Source organism: Aotus nancymaae, unplaced genomic scaffold (genome assembly GCF_030222135.1).
Source record: "Aotus nancymaae isolate 86718 unplaced genomic scaffold, 86718_ANA_hifiasm-v0.15.2.pri h1tg000067l, whole genome shotgun sequence".
In the NCBI taxonomy this organism is placed as follows: Eukaryota; Metazoa; Chordata; class Mammalia; order Primates; family Aotidae; genus Aotus; species Aotus nancymaae.
The window spans coordinates 39,603,446-39,622,301 of NW_026988482.1; the positions used below are offsets into that span (position 1 = coordinate 39,603,446).

The 18,856-nt window shown below is 39.9% G+C and overlaps 1 protein-coding gene and 1 pseudogene across 1 annotated transcript; one reads left to right on the top strand and one right to left on the bottom strand.

Annotated features, from left to right (window-relative positions):
* Positions 1-3,140: 3,140 nt before the first annotated feature.
* Positions 3,141-4,348, bottom strand: LOC135270785 (heterogeneous nuclear ribonucleoprotein A1-like). The gene has a single exon (XM_064366800.1). The coding sequence runs from the start codon at positions 4,346-4,348 to the stop codon at positions 3,386-3,388; it is 963 nt and encodes a 320-aa protein (XP_064222870.1). The 3' UTR covers positions 3,141-3,385.
* A 5,548-nt stretch (positions 4,349-9,896) lies between these two features.
* LOC105729538 (keratin, type I cytoskeletal 18-like) lies at positions 9,897-18,026 on the top strand (annotated as a pseudogene).
* Positions 18,027-18,856: the final 830 nt, after the last annotated feature.

The following is an 18,856-nucleotide window of genomic DNA, read 5'->3' on the forward strand; positions in this document are numbered from 1 at the left end:
TAGGGAGAAGTCTTGGACTATCATAAGAGGCTCCCTAGCTGTGCTGCCAAGTTAGGGGGTTTTACTGACCAGAACCACAAGTCGATTGCCACATCTCCTCCCACCAACCCAGGCCCACACCTAATGCCCATGTACACACATCAAAGAATAAGTGAATTTCTCAGGTCAGTTACCTTTACAATTGGATCTCTAATCCAGCTTGAGTCTATATTACATGAACACTATAGGAATAGAAGAGGAGAGTGATGACCCAGGACAGCTGCAAAAGGACTTTCTGTTTAACAAAAAAGAAAAAATACAAAAATAAGAAAAAAAAACATGTAGTGCTCTTATTTGTGCTTTTGGTTCACAGTGGTCTCTGTCTTTTCTTTCAAGAATTCAAATGCTTCCTACTTAGAAGTCTATCATCTGTTAAGTTACTGCCTTTCATAAAGACACAAAATGAGACACTAATTTGTGCAGCATGAATTGAATTTCTGAAGGAAATACACGGGGAGTGTATTTGAGGAGAAACTATAGAGGCTACTGCAGTAAAACACACCTCCCTGCATTGGTGTTGTGAATAATCACACCTAGCCGATGTGGGTAGACTGTGCCACATTTCATCATGTCTGCACACCATGTCAGATGACCATAAAGAAGCATCATGTTTCTTTGCACATACAGCCTCATCTAACCATAAAGAAGTAATTAAAACAAGCAACCAATAAAAATTATGGACATGTATTCTTTTTAACTCAAATGTAGCATAGCAATTATAGCAATGAAACAGATAAGAGGGAAATCAGATCAATATTTAGAGCATAAATTTTGGTAACTCAAAATCAAATTATGATCCAAGGAACCCAGCTCCTCTTGCCACATCACCCCAGGAAGGCAGCCAATTTAAGGCAAAAGAAGACATTAATTTCTCAGTTCTCTCCTATACGATTCTTACTCTCTCTTGAGACCATCAGGACCTGCTCTAAGCAAATGGGGCTCATGTGAAGTTGACAGCAACACCTCCTCGCCCTATCAACATGGTCTTTCTCCCTCATTGCAGCTACCAACAGCTTTCTGTCCTCAAGACACTCAGAACATTTGATTCACCCAGACTCCTTTGGTTAGAAGTGTCAGAAACTAAACTTACTGAGTTAAGTCAAACTGGAATGATGGGTTCAAATAGCAGGGAAGTCCAGGAGTAAACTAGCCCCAGGAAGTCCAGGGACTTAGACAATGTGACTACATTTTACCATCTCCCTCCATCTCCAAGCTCAGGTTCTACCTGTTGTCCTCTTCCTTTTCTATAGATTGGCTTCTTCCTCATGGCTAGGTTGAATGAGGAAATAGTAAAAGAACTGTGGAAGCAGACAACTCTAGGCTTTCATTTCCTGCTTAGTAACACCAGAGCATCTCCATTCCATTGCCTCTCTCTATGAAACTTCGGGGAAGGACTCTGATTGGCCTGAATGGGTCATGTGCTCATCCCTGTGGCCATGGAAACCACTTACTATGATTGGCCAGGCCTACTTTCTATATCCATTCCTGAGGCTGCAGGGCCATGTCCTATGATTGGCCACTCCTCAGAACCACATGGAGTGGAAGAGCAATTCCTAGAAATAGGGTGCTTGTTATTCTGAGAGTGGAAAAGACAAAAAAGACAGTTATTTACTGTATCATCCCATTCTGTCTTTATTTCCAGGATTCACAAATCCTCTGACCCTCTTTCACTTTAATCCATGACCTCTGCTTCCCATTAAATATTTTCTGGAATAATTCTTATTAACACAGACCTTTTAAATCTGCCTTAAAATCACTTGATCTCATTTTCACATTTAAATAAATCCATCCTAGAAGTCATAAGCAAATAAAAAACACTTCGTGCTTACTACAGTTTGATTTAAAAAGAAAAACTTCAGAATTACTTTCATAGAACTAAAAAAAAAACATTTGATTACCAAGTATTCCTTCTTTCAGAAGTTCCAAGATACATGAAGGCTGTACAGAGAAACAGCCTTCTCTGTACAGTTTGATTTAAAAAGAAAAAGTTTGATTTAAAAAGAAAAACTTCAGAATTACTTTCATAGAACTAAAAAAAAAACATTTGATTACCAAGTATTCCTTCTTTCAGAAGTTCCAAGATACATGAAGGCTGCTCTCAAGGCCACTCACCTGCCTGCTCAGATACTGACAACTGTCCCCCAAATGGTCCCACTTTTTATTTCCCCTTTAATAGTTCTATTTATTTTCTCCTATCATTTACTCTTTGACCTTGCTAGAGTAACAAGCTTGAATCTCCAGACCTCACCACTTACAGTGATTGTAAATAAAAACCAAGAAGTTGGTGATCAAGCCAACAACCCATCAGGTGGAGCAGGAGAAGTGGTGGGCCAAGCAGGTAAAGTCAGGTTTTTCATAGCAGATGACGGAGGGAGGGGTCTGTGAATACTCACACGCTGATTTATTTTCCCTACCATCCCCCTATTCACTTAAAGTTCAGACAGTTGGTAAAAACCACTTATTTCACAGACTCATTCATAACAAGGCAGGTTTACCAAAGTACAGATGCTACACAATGAAACAGCTTTGTTGTCAAATAAATCTGGGAAAGGCTTCCCATCATATCCCTCGATTTGAGGTTTATAGTATACCTGAAAGACTGACAGTTTTTTTTTTTTTTTCAAGAGAATTACATTGTTTATTGATTACACATGATAATAGATGATACACAAGCTCCATTCCCATCTATAATTTTATCTGGTACCATTATTCAATTTAGATATATTGCATAGGATGTGCCAACAATCATCTTTATAACCAGTAATTCCATGATTTTGCTTGGGTAATCCCTTTTAATCGTGAACTTCAGGTCACAACAGTAACTATTAGTTCAACTACACCAAGGTTTCTGAAGACAATGGCTTCTTCACCCAAGCAGGTTGTATATAAATTCGAAATAGAACCTGGCATCACCCTGAAGGAATTCTAACTTCACACTGTTGAGAAAGTTTACCAAGATGGCTTCAGAGTAGACTAACTTTACACAGCACATTAAAAAAAAGACATTTATTCAGCGTCACGATCAGACTATTACATTTAGCAATCAACAGCATGGGTGCAAAAAAAAAAAGAAAAAGAAAAAGAAAAAATCTACATTAAAACCCTTTGTTGGAATGCTTTACACTTTCCACAGAACAGAAACTAAAATAACCTGTTATACAATTAGTCACAAATACAGTCCTCGAGTTTTTTGCCCATACACATGAGTATTTGTCTAAATCATGTCTTCTTTGTAGCAGCTAGGCCCTGCCACCACTGTGCTTGGCTGAGTTCACAAATCTGTTGTAACCTGTAGCTTCCCTGTCACTTCTCTGGCTCTCCTCTCCTGCTAAGCTTTGTTTCCTAATTAAAATCTTCTGCCACTGCCATAGCTACTGCTGCTACTGGAACCGCCATAGCCACCTTGGTTTCGTGGTTTGGCAAAGTATTGGCCGCCACCACCATAGGGGCCAGAGCTTCTGCCTCCAAAGTTTCCTCCCTTCATGGGTCCAAAATTTGAAGACTGATTGTTGTAACTGCCAAAATCATTGTAGCTTCCACCACCTCCAAAATTGCCTCCATCATTACCAAATCCATTATAGCCATCCCCACTGCCACCATATCCACCACCACCACGGCTGCCACAAAAGCCACCACAACCACTGAAGTTTCCTCCATGACCAAAGTTGTCGTTCCCACCGAAACCACCTCCACGACCACTACCAAAGTTTCCAGAACCACTTCGACCTCTTTGGCTGGATGAAGCACTAGCCATCTCTTGCTTTGACAGGGCTTTCCTAACTTCACAGTTGTGGCCATTCACAGTATGGTATTTCTGAATGACAATCTTATCCACAGAGTCATGGTCGTCAAAGGTTACAAAGGCAAAGCCCCTTTTCTTGCCACTGCCTCTGTCAGTCATGATTTCAATCACTTCAATTTTTCCATACTGTTCAAAATAATCTCTTAGGTGATGTTCTTCAGTGTCTTCTTTAATGCCACCAACGAATATTTTTTTCACAGTTAGGTGGGCACCTGGTCTTTGAGAATCTTCTCTTGAGACCGCTCTCTTTGGTTCCACAACTCTTCCATCCACTTTGTGTGGCCTTGCATTCATGGCTGTACCCACCTCCTCCACAGTTGCATACGTGACGAACCCAAAGCCCCTGGATCGCTTGGTGTTTGGATCTCTCATCACCACACAGTCTGTGAGCATTCCCCATTGCTCAAAATGGCTCCTCAGGCTCTCATTGGTTGTTTCGAAGCTCAACCCTCCAAGGAAGAGCTTCCTCAGCTGTTCCGGCTCTTTGGGAGACTCTGACTTAGACATGGTCGCAGGGAGAAGAGAGACTTTAACGATGCTGCTTCGGCGGCGTCCACGGGCAGAAAAAGGAGACTGACAGTTTTTACAGTGAAGGCATATGTTTCACTTGTTTTACCTGTCATTCCAAAAACACACTTGTTAATAGAACTCTTCAAGATAACACCCATTAAAAGTCTTAGGAATATACTTTGAGAATTGTACCACCAAGAGATTTGTGAATACTAATGCCATCTCCAGGAGAATTTTTGCTTTTTTCAGAAGTCTGGCTCAAACATCAAAGCTCTACTGATGGAGATGTTGGGCAGGCAACCCGCCTGTGGTAGGTACTTGGACAGAGGACCTTTAATATCTTGTCTTCTGTGGCCTCTATTTGGCTTGGACTTGATCTCCATACATCACTGATGCGTTCCTGGGCACTATACATTGGATATTATATACAGTGGCAGTGGATATATGTACAGTGGCATTTTGATTCCACTGAAAGTCCTCTCCTTTCATCAAACGAGTGTGGTGCTTTTACAGCTCTCACTGCTCCATGGGGCTATGAGCCATTTTCCTAGCAAAGGGACCAGGTGCTGTCTGTGCTGCCTCCATCTTGCTACTTCTGATTGAGAATCATGGGCTTCAGGCTAGGTTTTTATCTCTCTCTGCCTTGCCCCATTAAACTTAATGTTATATTCTGAAGTTTCAGTCCCAACCCAAAATCTACTTTCATATGCCCAAACTACAGGTCAACCTCACCCTATTAAATTCAGCTCAGGATTGAGCTTTTAACCCACCACTTGTCTGCAAGAGAAAAATAGAAGTTTCTCTTTTTTACAACATCTCAGAAAATTTTAGCTCTTTGGTGAAACTTGGTGCTTTCTATTTGCATTACAGTTATATGTACGAATGACCTATATCCCCATCCCATTGCCTGACATCTCAAGCTTCTTCAGGACAAAAAAAAAAATCTATATCTATTTTTCTCCTCATCTTCCTAATACCTGGGTAATGTCTTTTGCAGGTAGTAAGCACTTAACAAATGCCTATTAATTGAATCAATAAGATAATTAATAATCTTATATAGCATATCGGTGCTTTGGGGAACTAACAGAAAAGACAAGATATTTATAAACTCAACATATAAAAGTAAGATAACATTAAATCCTGTTAATTTAGAATTCCCTCCTTCAAAAGTGTACTAGTCCATTCTCACACTGCTATAAAGAACTTCCTGAGACTGAGTAATTTATAAAGAAAAGAGGTTTTACCTACTCAGAGTCCCACACGGCTGAGGAAACCTCAAGAAACTCATAGTCGTGATGGAGGGGAAGCAAGGAACTTCATCACATGACGGCAGGAGAGAGAAAGGCATGTAAGAGCACAGGGAAAACTACCATTTATAAAACCATCAGATCTCGTGAGAATCTACTCACTATCACGAGAACAGCGTGGAAGCAACTGCCCTCATAATCCAATCACTTCACCAGCTCTCTCCCTCAACACCTGGAAATTACAAATTCAGGATGAGATATGGGTGGGTACACAAAGCCAAGCCATATGAGAAAGCTATGTTGATGCCCGTAGCATGGCGATTTCCCTTTTTCTCTCCACCTTTGAGTATGTCTGGTATTGTCTGGAAATATACGTAGTTGTCAAAACTGGGGTGGGGTGGGGAAGAACAGAGCCACTGGCATCCAGAGGTTTGAAGCCAGAAATGCTGCTAAACAGCTTACAATGCACAGGACAGATCTCCCACCCCCAACAAAGAATTACATGACCCCAAAGTCAATTGTGCCACTAGTAAGAAACCCTGCCACAGAATCAAGAAAAAGCCCACCTGTTCACTGCCCAGTAACAAAAGTCTGGTAAGGAAATGAATAGCCTAAAAAGATTGCAAAATAAAATTCAAGCTTTTTCAAATGCTTCAAGTCAGCTGGTTTGCTTTCATCAAGAGTGGTCTTTATTATTATCATTATTCCACTGTAATCACCCAGAATGCTTTGCTCATGTCTTATGCTGGACCAGTTGGTAAATTGAATTGCTTCAATGCATTCTCTTCTTAGAGGTGCTTTTGTCTATATTACAGGGTAGGAACCAAATTTAATCCCGTAGTCATAGCACAAATATTTACCACAAACAATAGCATTCCAACAGTTTGAATCCTTAACTGCCAGAGTGGCTGCTATAAAAGGGATTGTAAGCACAAATGCTCAGCTAGTATTTAAAGATCCAATTGCTCATAAGCCAGACAGCACATCCACAAATTACCGTTTTCTTCACTTGACAACTGCTGTTTTTATCTTGACATATCCACTTAAAAATTATTTCTGACAAGAATCTTAACAGCTTTAAATCAGTCTAATTAAAGGTAATACATTTTTGCTAGAAAAGCATTTGAAATTACATAGTATTGCACAGTTCACTTTTCAAATCAAGTTACTGAGTGCATTAGTAAATGACAGAAATACCTCCACTGACATATGGTCTTCTATTGGAGGAAAACATTTCCAATACTTTATGGAAGTTCCTAACGGCAAAGTAAGAGAAGGCGAAAAATGCTTAGAGAGTTTTTCTGTAGTGAATTAGCACCATGTCCTCGAATATTACTTTATGTAGATGTGGTTGGCGGCTCTCACAGGGCTCCCAGTGACCCCTGCCTCATGGTATGCAGGCATTTGTGGAATCTCCTTCCTTTGTGCACAGAACCTACTGACTCAGTTTTAACAAAACGTATATAACACGTGATGAGACGTGATTTCCACGATGTGATTGCAGTCTGACCTGCATCTCGCTGACTTTCTGTCTGTGTTGCTGGCATTCTCTCTTACCCTCTCACTTGCTTGCTGCCATTTTGTGAGCTGCCTGATGGAGATGCCCCCGTGGCAAGAAACTGAGGGTGGTTCACAGCTTATGAGGAGCTGAAACTCACTCCAACAACCCACAAGGATTGGAAGCCTGCCAACAAAGACATGAGTGTTCTTAGAAGTGAATCCTCCCCAGGCAAGCCTTGAGATGACTGCAGCCCTGTGAGAGACCCAAAGCTAGAGGTCCCAGCTATACATGGCACCTGGTTTCCTGTCCCACAGCATCTGTGAAATCATAAATACGTAGTCACTTTAAGTTGCTACATTTTGGGATAATTGGTTGTGCAGCAATATATAATTAATACAAGACATAACCCTGCTACCCCAATCTCTATCACTTTTGTTAATTCCTTCCTTACACAAAAGGCCCACATCTCCAATTCTTTCGTGTATCTTTTTTTTTTTTATCATTCCACCAGCTCTAAAACTGAACTCTGCATCTCCTTACCTGCACACCAGTATTTCCTCCTGACATCTATATTTTTCAAAAGCATGCTCCTTTACACTCTTTTCTTCTTCCCCAAAGCTCAAATGAATGGAATGAGAAATGCTTCATTGGCCATCTGGATTCAGGGCATTGGTGTCATCATTAACTTCTCCAATTTCTACACTGGCAATCCTACACATAGCCACAGTGCCCTCAACCTGTTCCTCCTCTCTACACAAAGGCTCTCACATCCCTTCCTTCTTATTGTTTCCTTATGTCGGAACGATTATACTTGTCTGAAAGGTTTCTTCTCCAATTCATTTTGTATATACAAAACAAGATCATACCTTCTAACACACCACTTCTCTCATTTTACATGAAATTTTTGCCTAAAAACCTGCAGAATGTTCATTCATGTTTGGAAAATCACCTTTGATTATGACATTCAATCTGACAGTGCACCTAGTATGCCAGTTTTTATGTCTTTTGTGTTCGGGGCCTTACAAAAACTTGACTTGTCAGGTTCAGAATTTCCAAGTCTTAGAGCAAAGCAAAACAGCATAGCCAATATGATATAATAAATCCATCAGGGTTGTGGCTTTAGGTCGGGTCAATAAGTAGACTGTGAGATGGAGATTATTCGCATGAGAAAAGATTATTAAGGAGTTCTTCAAGATGGACAGTGGTGGGGAAAGGGAAGGCCAGTGGGAGAAGTTGGGAGAAGATGCAATCACAGCAAAGGCCTCACCCTTAGAACGCCATTCTTATTCATAAGAGCCTAACATGGGAAACAATTCAAATCTCCATCAACAAAATAAATCGTAGTATACTGAGACAAAGAATACTATGTAGTAACTTTTAAAAAGGACTAACATTAAGCTCAACAACATGGGTGACTTTCACAGATACAATATTAAACAAAAGCAATCAGATACAAAAGAATAATTACTGTGTGATTCCACGTACATCGAGTTCAAGAACTAACAAAACTAATCTATTGTGATAGAAGTTATAATAGTAGTTTCCCCTTAGGAAAAAGGTGTTATCGACTGGGAATTGTCATGTGCTAATCTTCTAGGGATAGGCTCTGAATATATTCGATATCTTGATCTTGGCTGTGGTTATATAGGTATGTATACTTATGTAGGAATTTCTCAAATTCTACACGAAGTATTTGTATACTATAATACATATACATTATAACTTTTTATCAACGGAAACATAAGTGTTGGTCTGAATGTAACAACAATTATCTCAAACAGAAATGTATTCATCTTCCTTGGAAGACCAGCTAAAACCACAGCCAGTTTGGGGGATTTTTTTTTTTTTTTTTTTTTGAGAGACAGGGTCTTCTATGTCACCCAGGCTGGAGTGCAGTAGTACCATCATTGCTCACTATAGACTGAACCTCCCAGGCTTAAGCAATCCTCCCTTCTTAGCCTCCTGATTTGCTGGGACCACAGGTGCATACCACCACATCCAGCTAATTTTTTATTATTTTGTAAACACAGAGTCTTCCTATGTTGCCCAAGCTGATCTCAAGCTCCTGACCTCAAGCAATTTTCCCACCTAGGCCTCCCAAAGTGCTGGGATTACAGGTGTGAGCCACCATGCCTGGCCAAATTTTTAAAAGTATGTTGTGTTTCTTCCCAAATTTTCAAAATATAATGTTCTCGACTACATAGCTGTATGTGTACCTCTACCCATAAAATAAAGAACACATGCCAACAGGAAGAGAAGACACCTGCTTGTTGACACTAGTAATCTCTGGCCACTTTAATTGTGGGCAATTTTAGTCTTTTTCCTGTTTGATTTTCTAAAATTAACTTTGATTATTACTTCTGTTAAGAAAAAGAATGATTATTTTTTAAATGCATTATTATTCATTGAGGAAGAAACTAAAAGAGAAACGCAGTGTTGAAGGTGAGGTTGTAAACACGGTAATCCCTGAGATTGTGTGTTAAACATCAGAGTGAAAAAGGGCATCTTTTTCAGGACCAACATGAGAGTGGGCAGGAGTCTAGAAGACCCAGGGAGAAAAGATGCCATGTTAAAAACAAGCTGCAAATGACCCTGGCTGCAGTGACGATACATTTAAATGGGAATGTCCAGTTGGAAGGAACACAGCATAACTGCTGACAACCAGTTAGGAATTTCTGGCAAGATGCAGGCAAAGACAGAGGGGCTGTCCCAGTAACATGGCTCTGATTTCTTACAAGGCCAACAAAGAACCCAATCCTCTAACAAAGACTAGCTCTTCCTGTGGTGGTAGCTGCCGATGCTGCACAAAGGACAGGCTAGAGAGATGCAAAGCAAGAAAGCCTCTCAGTTCCTCACAGATGCCAGAGTAACTGGGACATCAGCCATGTTGCCTGGGAATACCCAGATACGTCACGGTGGCAGGTAAATAAAAAAAGGTGTGAATTTGTCAGATTCCAAAGTCTTCCAGCCACTCTGACTCAGTGACTACTGAAAACATTTCGCAATGATCAGACTACTCCCAGAGTCCCTTGTGGAGAAACATCACGTTCTTTCCCAGTCCAACTCAGGAACATGAATCCCCAGGGGCAGCTGAAGGAACATGGACATTTCAATGCAGTTTTTTTATAACAGGAGGGAAAAGGTTCTTTCTCTCCAAAGGATGCTGAAAGCCCATGAAAGAAAATGCCTAATTTCTTTATCACCTAGTAGAAGTAAAATAATTGAAATAATAATTTAAGGATTTATATTTGAGGAAGAAACAGAGACATGCTAGTGGCTGTGAAAGATGCCATTTGCTATTGTGTAGGCAAAAATAGCTTTGTGATCAGAAACACTAGTAGTGGCTGCATGACCGTGGACAATTTACCTCTCTGTATATCAGCTTCCTCATGCATAAAGTGGGGAGAATGATAACCATCTCATAGACTATTGTGAGGAGTAAATGCAAATAACATATATTATGTGCCCTTGGTGCAATACCTGGCAAGTACCAAGCACTCAATAATATATGTCACATGACCCATGCTGTTGTCATGGTTATGGACAATTCTCACTACAGCCTCTTTCTAAATTTCATTCCAGTCTCATCCCAGTGCAAAGTCTTCTTTTCATGCCTTGTATTGCATGCTCTTATTCCAAGGAGAGAGTCTAGATCTATAAAAAGTGTACATAACAAGATCTAACCCAAGATTTAACAAGATCTAGTACATTGCAAACCCAGATAGAATGAAGCCCAGCTAACTCAGAATTATGTAAAGTCAGCTTATCTGATTTTTCCCACTGTGGAGACATCAGAAACTTAACTCATAAAGTCTGGTATGATTCACTTGTCCAAGGACCTACATATGAGAATACCCTGATGTGTTCTTTAATCATAAAACCTGAGAGACTCATAGAAAACAATGGAATCTGAATTCTTTAAGGAAATCCACATTCTATAAAATTTGTAATAAATGACACATAGTCTCTAGCCATTCCTCACTGAGGAACTGGTGATAATCTCTAAACAATGACCTTTTGAGCAAACAGTTTTCATACCATCTGGTAACAGAGGGACTTTTAACTTTCTGCTTAAGCATTTGATATTAATAGAAGTATAATGTCACCATTGAAGGGGTGAACTGTGTTGTCAGACTGCCTGCAGTACTAAACCCAGTGCCGATATTTGATAGGTGTGCAACTTGGGTACATTGTTAACATCTTAATTTTGCTTCAATCTTGTCAAAAGTAAATGGGAATGATATTAGTACCTCTGTCAGAAAATGGTTGTAATCATTTATCATAAATAAGTTTATCGATGATAAGGTAAAGCACTTAATGCCTGGCATACAGCAGGCAAATATTTAGCTATTTTTACTAATTTTTAATCACTGGATTAATTATATTAATTTTGTATTTACATTCACTTTAGAAATTTCAGGAAAAAAAATGAAAGGAAGAAAGTTTTAAAACTTCTGCTATGAAATATCTTGAAAATGGCCACTTGCAACATTTTGGAAAACTTTTCTTCTAAAATATACAATTTCACAATTAATACCAAAGTGTATATGGTATTTTATAACCTATTTTTTTCCCATCTAACTACCAGTTATGGGGTAAGGGGGAATATCATATTTTTCACTTAATCATACTTTATGGGAAAACTAATCTTTGTCATTATATATTCTTCTAAACAATATTGTGCCTTATGCAGACTACTACATTGCAGAGGAGTATTTCTTTTCTTTCTTTTTTTTTTTTTTTAAAGACAGGGTTTCACGATATTGGTCAAGCTGGTCTCAAACTCCTAACCTCAGGTGATCCGCCTGCCTCAGCCTCCCAAAGTGCTGGGATTACAGGCGTGAGCCACCACGCCTGGCAGGAGTATTTCTTTAACCATTTCCCTATTACTGTCTATTTAGATTTCCAAATTTTACTATTTAAAAATAAAATGGTTGAATATCCTTGAAACTAAATGTTTGTACAGACCTATGATCTTTTCTTAAAGATAAATTCCAGGGAGTGGAATTTATGATACCCAAAAGGAATAAACACTGTTGAAGTTTTTGATCTATTTAATAGATTTCTATTGGGATGCACTGCTTCCTCCAAAATGCTCTTTCAAATTCTGGTTGGAAATATGTGATGCTACAGTTCTTTCTCTCTCTGAGCAATGGGATCTCTCATCAATTCCCTTATAAGATGTGCATTCTCGGCTGGGTGTGGTGGCTCACACCTGTAATCCCAGCACTTTGGGAGGCTGAGGCGGGGGGATCACGAGCTCAGGAGATCAAGAGCATTGTGGCCAACATGGTGAAAACCCCTCTCTACTAAAAATACAAAAATTAGCCTCCAGCTACTCAGGAGGCTGAGGCAGGAAAATCGCTTGACCCCAAGAGGCGGACATTGCAGTGAGATGAGATCAGCACTCCAGCCTGGCAATAGAGCAAGACTCCATATTTAAAAAAAAAAAAAAAAAAAAAAAAAGGAAAAAGTACATTCTCTTCTGTGTGGCAATAAGAAAGCTTTTAAAACTATCCTTGATTTAAAAAAAAAAATCCTTTCCTGTTGTCTTTAAGCTAGGCTTGAATTATGCAAAAATATGAAATCCACAATACTTATTGTACTACCTCTGGCAATAGCATCCCTAGGGGTTGTCTTTCATTCACTTGGAGATCAATATTTTATGTATTTCATTTCGGATCCTTAGCTAGAGTAAACAGCTTCATTTCTCCTCTTGCCCATTTCTCCACTTTTTTTCCACTTTCTGGACTGGTGTATTGCTTTATTTATAGGCAAAAAAAAAAAAAAAAAAAGTAAACACATGAAATTACTAAACTCCAACCCATTTAAAGACTGGTGCAAGTGTCAAATTTCTTCTTATGGTGTCCCCTTGCAATTAAAAGCAATCTCAGTGCCTTACCCAAATATTCAAAAGTAAGATCCAGTCTCTGCCTAACTCTTCAACTGTGCCTATGACTCTCTCTCACCTTTGCCTACCAAACTACAGTTATGCTAAACATTATGTAGCTCATTGAATATTGCAAGTGCCTTCTGACACTAGGCTATTCCTGAGATGTTCCCTCTGCTAGAAATGCTTTTGTGCTCCTCCTTGTCATTCAGATCACATTCAAATGCCATCTCCTCCCCATCCTTGCCTGACCACTCAAACCTAAGCTGCCTCTCACTCGTCCTTTCTCATATCACCCAGTTTAAGTCTTTGCAGTATACTTGTCATGCTCTGATCTTATATATTATCAAAGTCCTTAGGCTGTTTTCTTCCTACTTGTATTCCTAGGAACTAGTGCCTGGCATGTAATAAGTGCTCCATAAATACTTATTGAAAATTTTTGTTGAATGGATTATGAAAAATTTATTTATTATATCTTGTTGAAAATTTCCAGTAGAACTTAAGTTCTGTAAGGAGGAAGGAAACTGTTGTAATGAGAATAAGGTGAACCTCTGTAAGAGGAATGAATGTCGGTTATACATAAAGCCTTACTTGGGAAACCAATGGTGAACAGAACTATGGATACTGGATAACAGGAGAGAAGTTTACAGACTTTAAATTGGTAAACTTATTTCAGCTGTTAAATATGAGTGGATGGAGACAGAGACAGGAGCTAGAGAAATGGAGAGAAAGTAAAGCAAGAAAAATAAAAGGGAGGAAGGGAGGGAGATAGAGAGAGAAAGAGAATTCAAAGCGAGTCTTTGAAATGCTATGTGGCTGAGATCTTGCAAAGGCACAACCCACATGTCAAGGGCTTACAGAAAATGAGAATGATGTATTATAGGGCCAGGCACCCGAGGAGAGTTTCAAGGAGGAAGTTGAACTAAGCTTGTAGAACTGGTGATTTTTTTTTTCCTACTAGAGAAAGAAAAGAAAACATAGCCACACCTCAGCAAAGGCAAGTAGGAAAAAAGCACATGGCTGGCTCAGAGAAATGGCAAATCATTTTGTGGGGCTGGTATATGAGGTACAGAAGGAGACATGGAGGGCATCCTGGCTGCTAGTACTTATATATTTGGCACGTTCATTCCCCCAAGAGCAGTTCCATGGCCTGGCTGGTTCTGACTGGTAGCAAGAAGAGGGGGCAGTCATGTAACACACATTCCCACTGGTCTCCCCTCTTATTTATCTTTCTCTTTTTCTCAACATTTGTAATGAGATGTAATTCACATGCCATCCAGTTCATTCACTTAAATAGATGATTCATTTTTGTGTATTTACATTTTTGTACCCATCAACACTAATTCCAGAACATTGTAATCACCCCCCAAAAAAACCCATACCCATTGTCAGTCATTCCTCATCCCTATCCCTCAAGGCCCAGATAAGCTCTAGTCAACCTTTTGTTTCTATGGATTTGCATAGTCTGGACATTTCATATAAAAGGAGTCCTATACATCCTATACTATGTGGTCTTTTCTGACTGCCTTCTTTCAGTTAGCATAATTCTTAAGGTTCACCTAAACTGTAATATATACCAGAACTTTATTTCTTTTTATGACTGAATAATATTCCATTGTGTAGACATACCACATTTTATTTATCCATTTATCAGCTGATAAACATTTAGTTTACTTCTACTTTTTAGCTGCTTTGAATAATGCTGCTATTAGCATTCATGTGCAAGTGTTTCTGTGGACATACACTTTTAATTGTCCTTGGTATATGTGTAGGAATAGACTTGATAAGTCATGTGGTTAACTCTATGTTTAACATTTTAAGGAACTACCTGTTTTCCAAAGCAGCTGCACTATTTAACATTCTCACTAGCAATTCCTCCACACCCTTGCCAACACAGACTATATCTGTAATTTTGATTACAGTCTTCCTAGTGAATGTAAAGTGATATCTCACTGTGGTATCTCATTATAATTTTGATATGCATTCTCTAACGACCAATGATGTTGAGTCTGTTGTATTGCACTTATTGGCTATTCTATTCTGCCCAATCTATTCTTTACCAGGTAGCAAAATTTTAGTCTTTAATCTATACCTGGTCTCAATACCCCCTTGCCTAGAACTTTACAAAACCTACCCATCATACTCAGACTAAAGTCCAAATCCCTCTCACACATACTAGGTCCAGCATAATTTTACAACTTGCAGTTATTTGACTAATTGGCATGTTTCATTTTGGGGTGTGTGTCAGTCTTCCCATTCAGAAGGGCAGAAATAATATCTGCCTGTCCTCCATGAATTTCCATGCCTAGAACAATGTCTCCCATATGGTACAACAAATGCTTACCAAATGCAAGAATAATTAGAAAATTTAAAAAATATTTTCCCCCAAATATAGCTAGATTTTATATAATAATTTGCTAATGAAAGGTGACATATATGTGTGTTCTTCATTTATTTTAATGGAATAATAATGGTAATAATAATAATAAACTCTTCTCATAAAAAATGTTACTAGCAGATCTAGTAGAGAATGTAATGAAAGTAGACATACTTATTGTAGTTCATTCAATTCAATCACAGTCTCCAAAAAGTACTGTCTGCTGCTGTGATATTTTGACTCACCTAACTCATATCTACATGCTGTACATTTGCCACTAAGCAATATTTTTTTTTAAAAAAAGAATAAGTCAGGTAATAGCTCTATTACCATTACGTAGATTAATAATGCAGGCTTTATTGCATAGTTTGGTATTGATGTGTTAATTCCGATTCTCTTAACAATGAGTGTGTACCAGTCAAATGAAAGTGTCAGTAGCTCCATTGTGAGTCTGTGTTTTAACATATTCCATAGACATTGTGATTCTCCATTAAGCGATTCCTTTGTTCAATAAAACATAAGTCGTTTTGAACTATGCTACAAGGTTTACGTTTCCTTAGGGTTATGAGGTTGCTATTGCCATACTGTAAGAAATTAGTTTAAAGTGATTGAAAGTTAATTTAAAAATTACTCATGCCATGTGTTACTTAAAATGAAACATTATCAATTTGATGACTTGTGATCTTTTACATGGAAAACAACTTTCTTCCTTTGCATTTCTAAATGTATGATTTTAGACATTAAAAACAAAACAAGAGGTAGTTTTACCCATTCCTCGCTGAACTATTCCCTCCCAGAGCACACTTTTCTACATATTTGTCCCCAAGAACTCACCATTTTCTTGAATAACTTAAGCTCAACCTTTATCTCCCCCACAAAGATTCTAATCAGTCCACGCTATCTTATCTTCAATTCCTCCACTTCTTTCCAACCTCTCTGTCGCCACTGTGATCTTTCTTTCCTGGACAACTGCAGCCACCATAATCCTGTGCCCCCCACCCTCCACTTGAGCTCTCCTCCAGGCCACACTCCACCAGTAAGTCAGATCATGCCACTCCCCGTCTTTAGTAATAAAGGGATCAATGAATGAATGACTACCCAGAGAGAGAGAAGTAGCAATTCTAACAATTGTCTTCTTATATGCATAAAGCCTCTTTTCGTATTCTCAAAACTGCATTTTGATGAGGATAGGTGGGAATTATTATTATTGTTGTTATTTCCATTTTTCACATGAAGAAATTGAATCTGGGGCATTGGGATGATTTGCTCAGGGTTATGTGGATAGCTGGAAGACGGATAGAACCAAGATTCTAATTTGGGGTTGGCAAAGTCTGAGTCCTGTCTTCTCGCTCTCCTCCCTGGGAAGCATTAGCTTTACCACTTGCTGTACCTTCTCCACCAACTACCAGTCCCTAGGCTCCATCCAGGTGCCCGGCTACAGTGACTGGCCAGTCAACAGTATGGCCAGGGTCTATGCAGGTACTGGGGGCTCTGGTTCCTGGATCTGTGTCCCTCTCCACCAGCTTCCAGGGTGGCATGAGGTCTGGACACCTTGTCATGGGGATGGCCAGGGGTCTGGCAAGAATGGGAGGCATCCAGAACGAGAAGGAGACTGACCATGCAAAAGCCTGAATGACCGCCTGGCCTCCTACCTGGACAGAGTGAAGAGCCTATAGACTGAGAACTGGAAGCTGGAGAGCAAAATCCCAGAGCACCTGGAGAAGAAGGGACCCCAGGTCAGAGTCTGGAGCCATTACTTCAAGACCATCGAGGACCTGAGGGCTCAGATCTTCACAAATACTGTGGACAATGCCCGCATCGTTCCGCAGATCAACAATGCCTGTCTTGCTGCTGATGACTTTAGAGTCAAGTATGAGACAGAGCGGGCCATGCTCCAGTCTGTGGAGAGCAACATCCATGGGCTCTGCGAGGTCATCGATGACACCAATGTCACTCAGCTGCAGCTGGAAACCAAGATCGAGACTCTCAAGGAGGAGCTTCTCTTCAAGAAGAACCACAAAGAGGAAGTAAAAGGGCTACAAGCCCAGATTGCCAGCTCTGAGTTGACAGTGGAGGTAGATACCCCCAAATCTCAGGACCTTGCCAAGATCATGGCAGACATCCACGCCCAATATGATGAGCTGGGTTGGAAGAACCGAGAGGAGCTGTACAAGTACTGGTCTCAGCAGATAGAGGAGAGCACCACAGTGATCACCACGCAGCCCGCCGAAGTTGGAGCTGCTGAGATGATGCTCACAAAGCTAAGACATACAGTCCAGTCCTTGGAGATCGACCTGGACTCCACGAAACATCTGAAGGCCAGCTTAGAGAACAACCTGAGGGAGGTGGAGACCCACTATACTCTGCAGATGGAGCAACTCAATGGGATCCTGCTGCACCTGGAGTCAGAGCTGCCACAGACCTGGGCAGAGGGACAGGGCCAGGCCCAGGAGTACAAGGCCCCGCTGAGCATCAAGGTCAAGCTGGAGGTTGAGATTGCCACCTACCGCTTCCTGCTGGAAGATGGCAAGGACTTCAATCTTGGCAATGCTCTGGACAGCAGCAACTCCATGCAAACTATCCAAAAGATCACCACCCACCAGATAGTGGATTGCAAAGCAGTGTCTGAGACCAATGACACAAAAGTCCTGAGACATTAAGCCAACAGAAGCAGGGGACCCTTTGGGGAGGAGGAGGCGAATAAAAAGTTCAGAGGTTAAAAAAGAAAGATTCTAATTTGGAATTTCAAATTCCCTGTCCTGTGCACTCTTCCCCTGGTAATGTGTTTCCTCCACTGCCCGCTCCCCACACATACACATGCATGTACACACAGTAAGGCAAAAGATAGAGGGTGCCTAATCTGTTGCAAAACAAATCTAAAAGCCATTTATGTTTTTCTGTATTCAGACAGAGAGAAGCAATTGCTTGAAAATTTGTGACAGCAAAACTGAACAAGTGGGAGATTATTTCATTTCCAAGATATAACCAATCATGCTGTCCCCAGAATCACCCGAGAAGAAACTCCCAGTCTCAGAACAGGGACATGGCTCGAATGATCAGAAAAGCCATTGAGATAAGACATCCATGATCTCCTTCCTAAAGAGATGCCTCAAATTAGTGTTCAGCTGAGTGTATCTAGAATATAAGAGAGATTAAAATGCTCCCTGACACTTTTCTTCCTTTCAAGTAAGTTATTCAATGAGGCAGAGCTCTTCTTAAAGCCTGTTTTTCTTGTAGCCCACAGAAGGAAGTTAAAACATAATGAAAGAGTGCTCTGTTGGGTGGGTCAAAGAGGCTAAAGCTGAGAAAAGAGATGAGAGAAAATTTTTTAAATAAAAAATTAGAGTTATAGGATATCCTTATACCAAATAATATATGTTAGAACAGAAAACAGGCAAGGTACATGCTGCCTTGAGACTATTTCACTGTGACATTTTATTTCTTATAAACCATCTTAATCTCCTTTCTCATCCAGGACAAGAATGACAGC

Excerpts from the sequence above, each read along its gene's own strand:
- LOC135270785 (XM_064366800.1), bottom strand. The coding sequence starts at position 4,348 with ATGTCTAAGTCAGAGTCTCCCAAAGAGCCGGAACAGCTGAGGAAGCTC.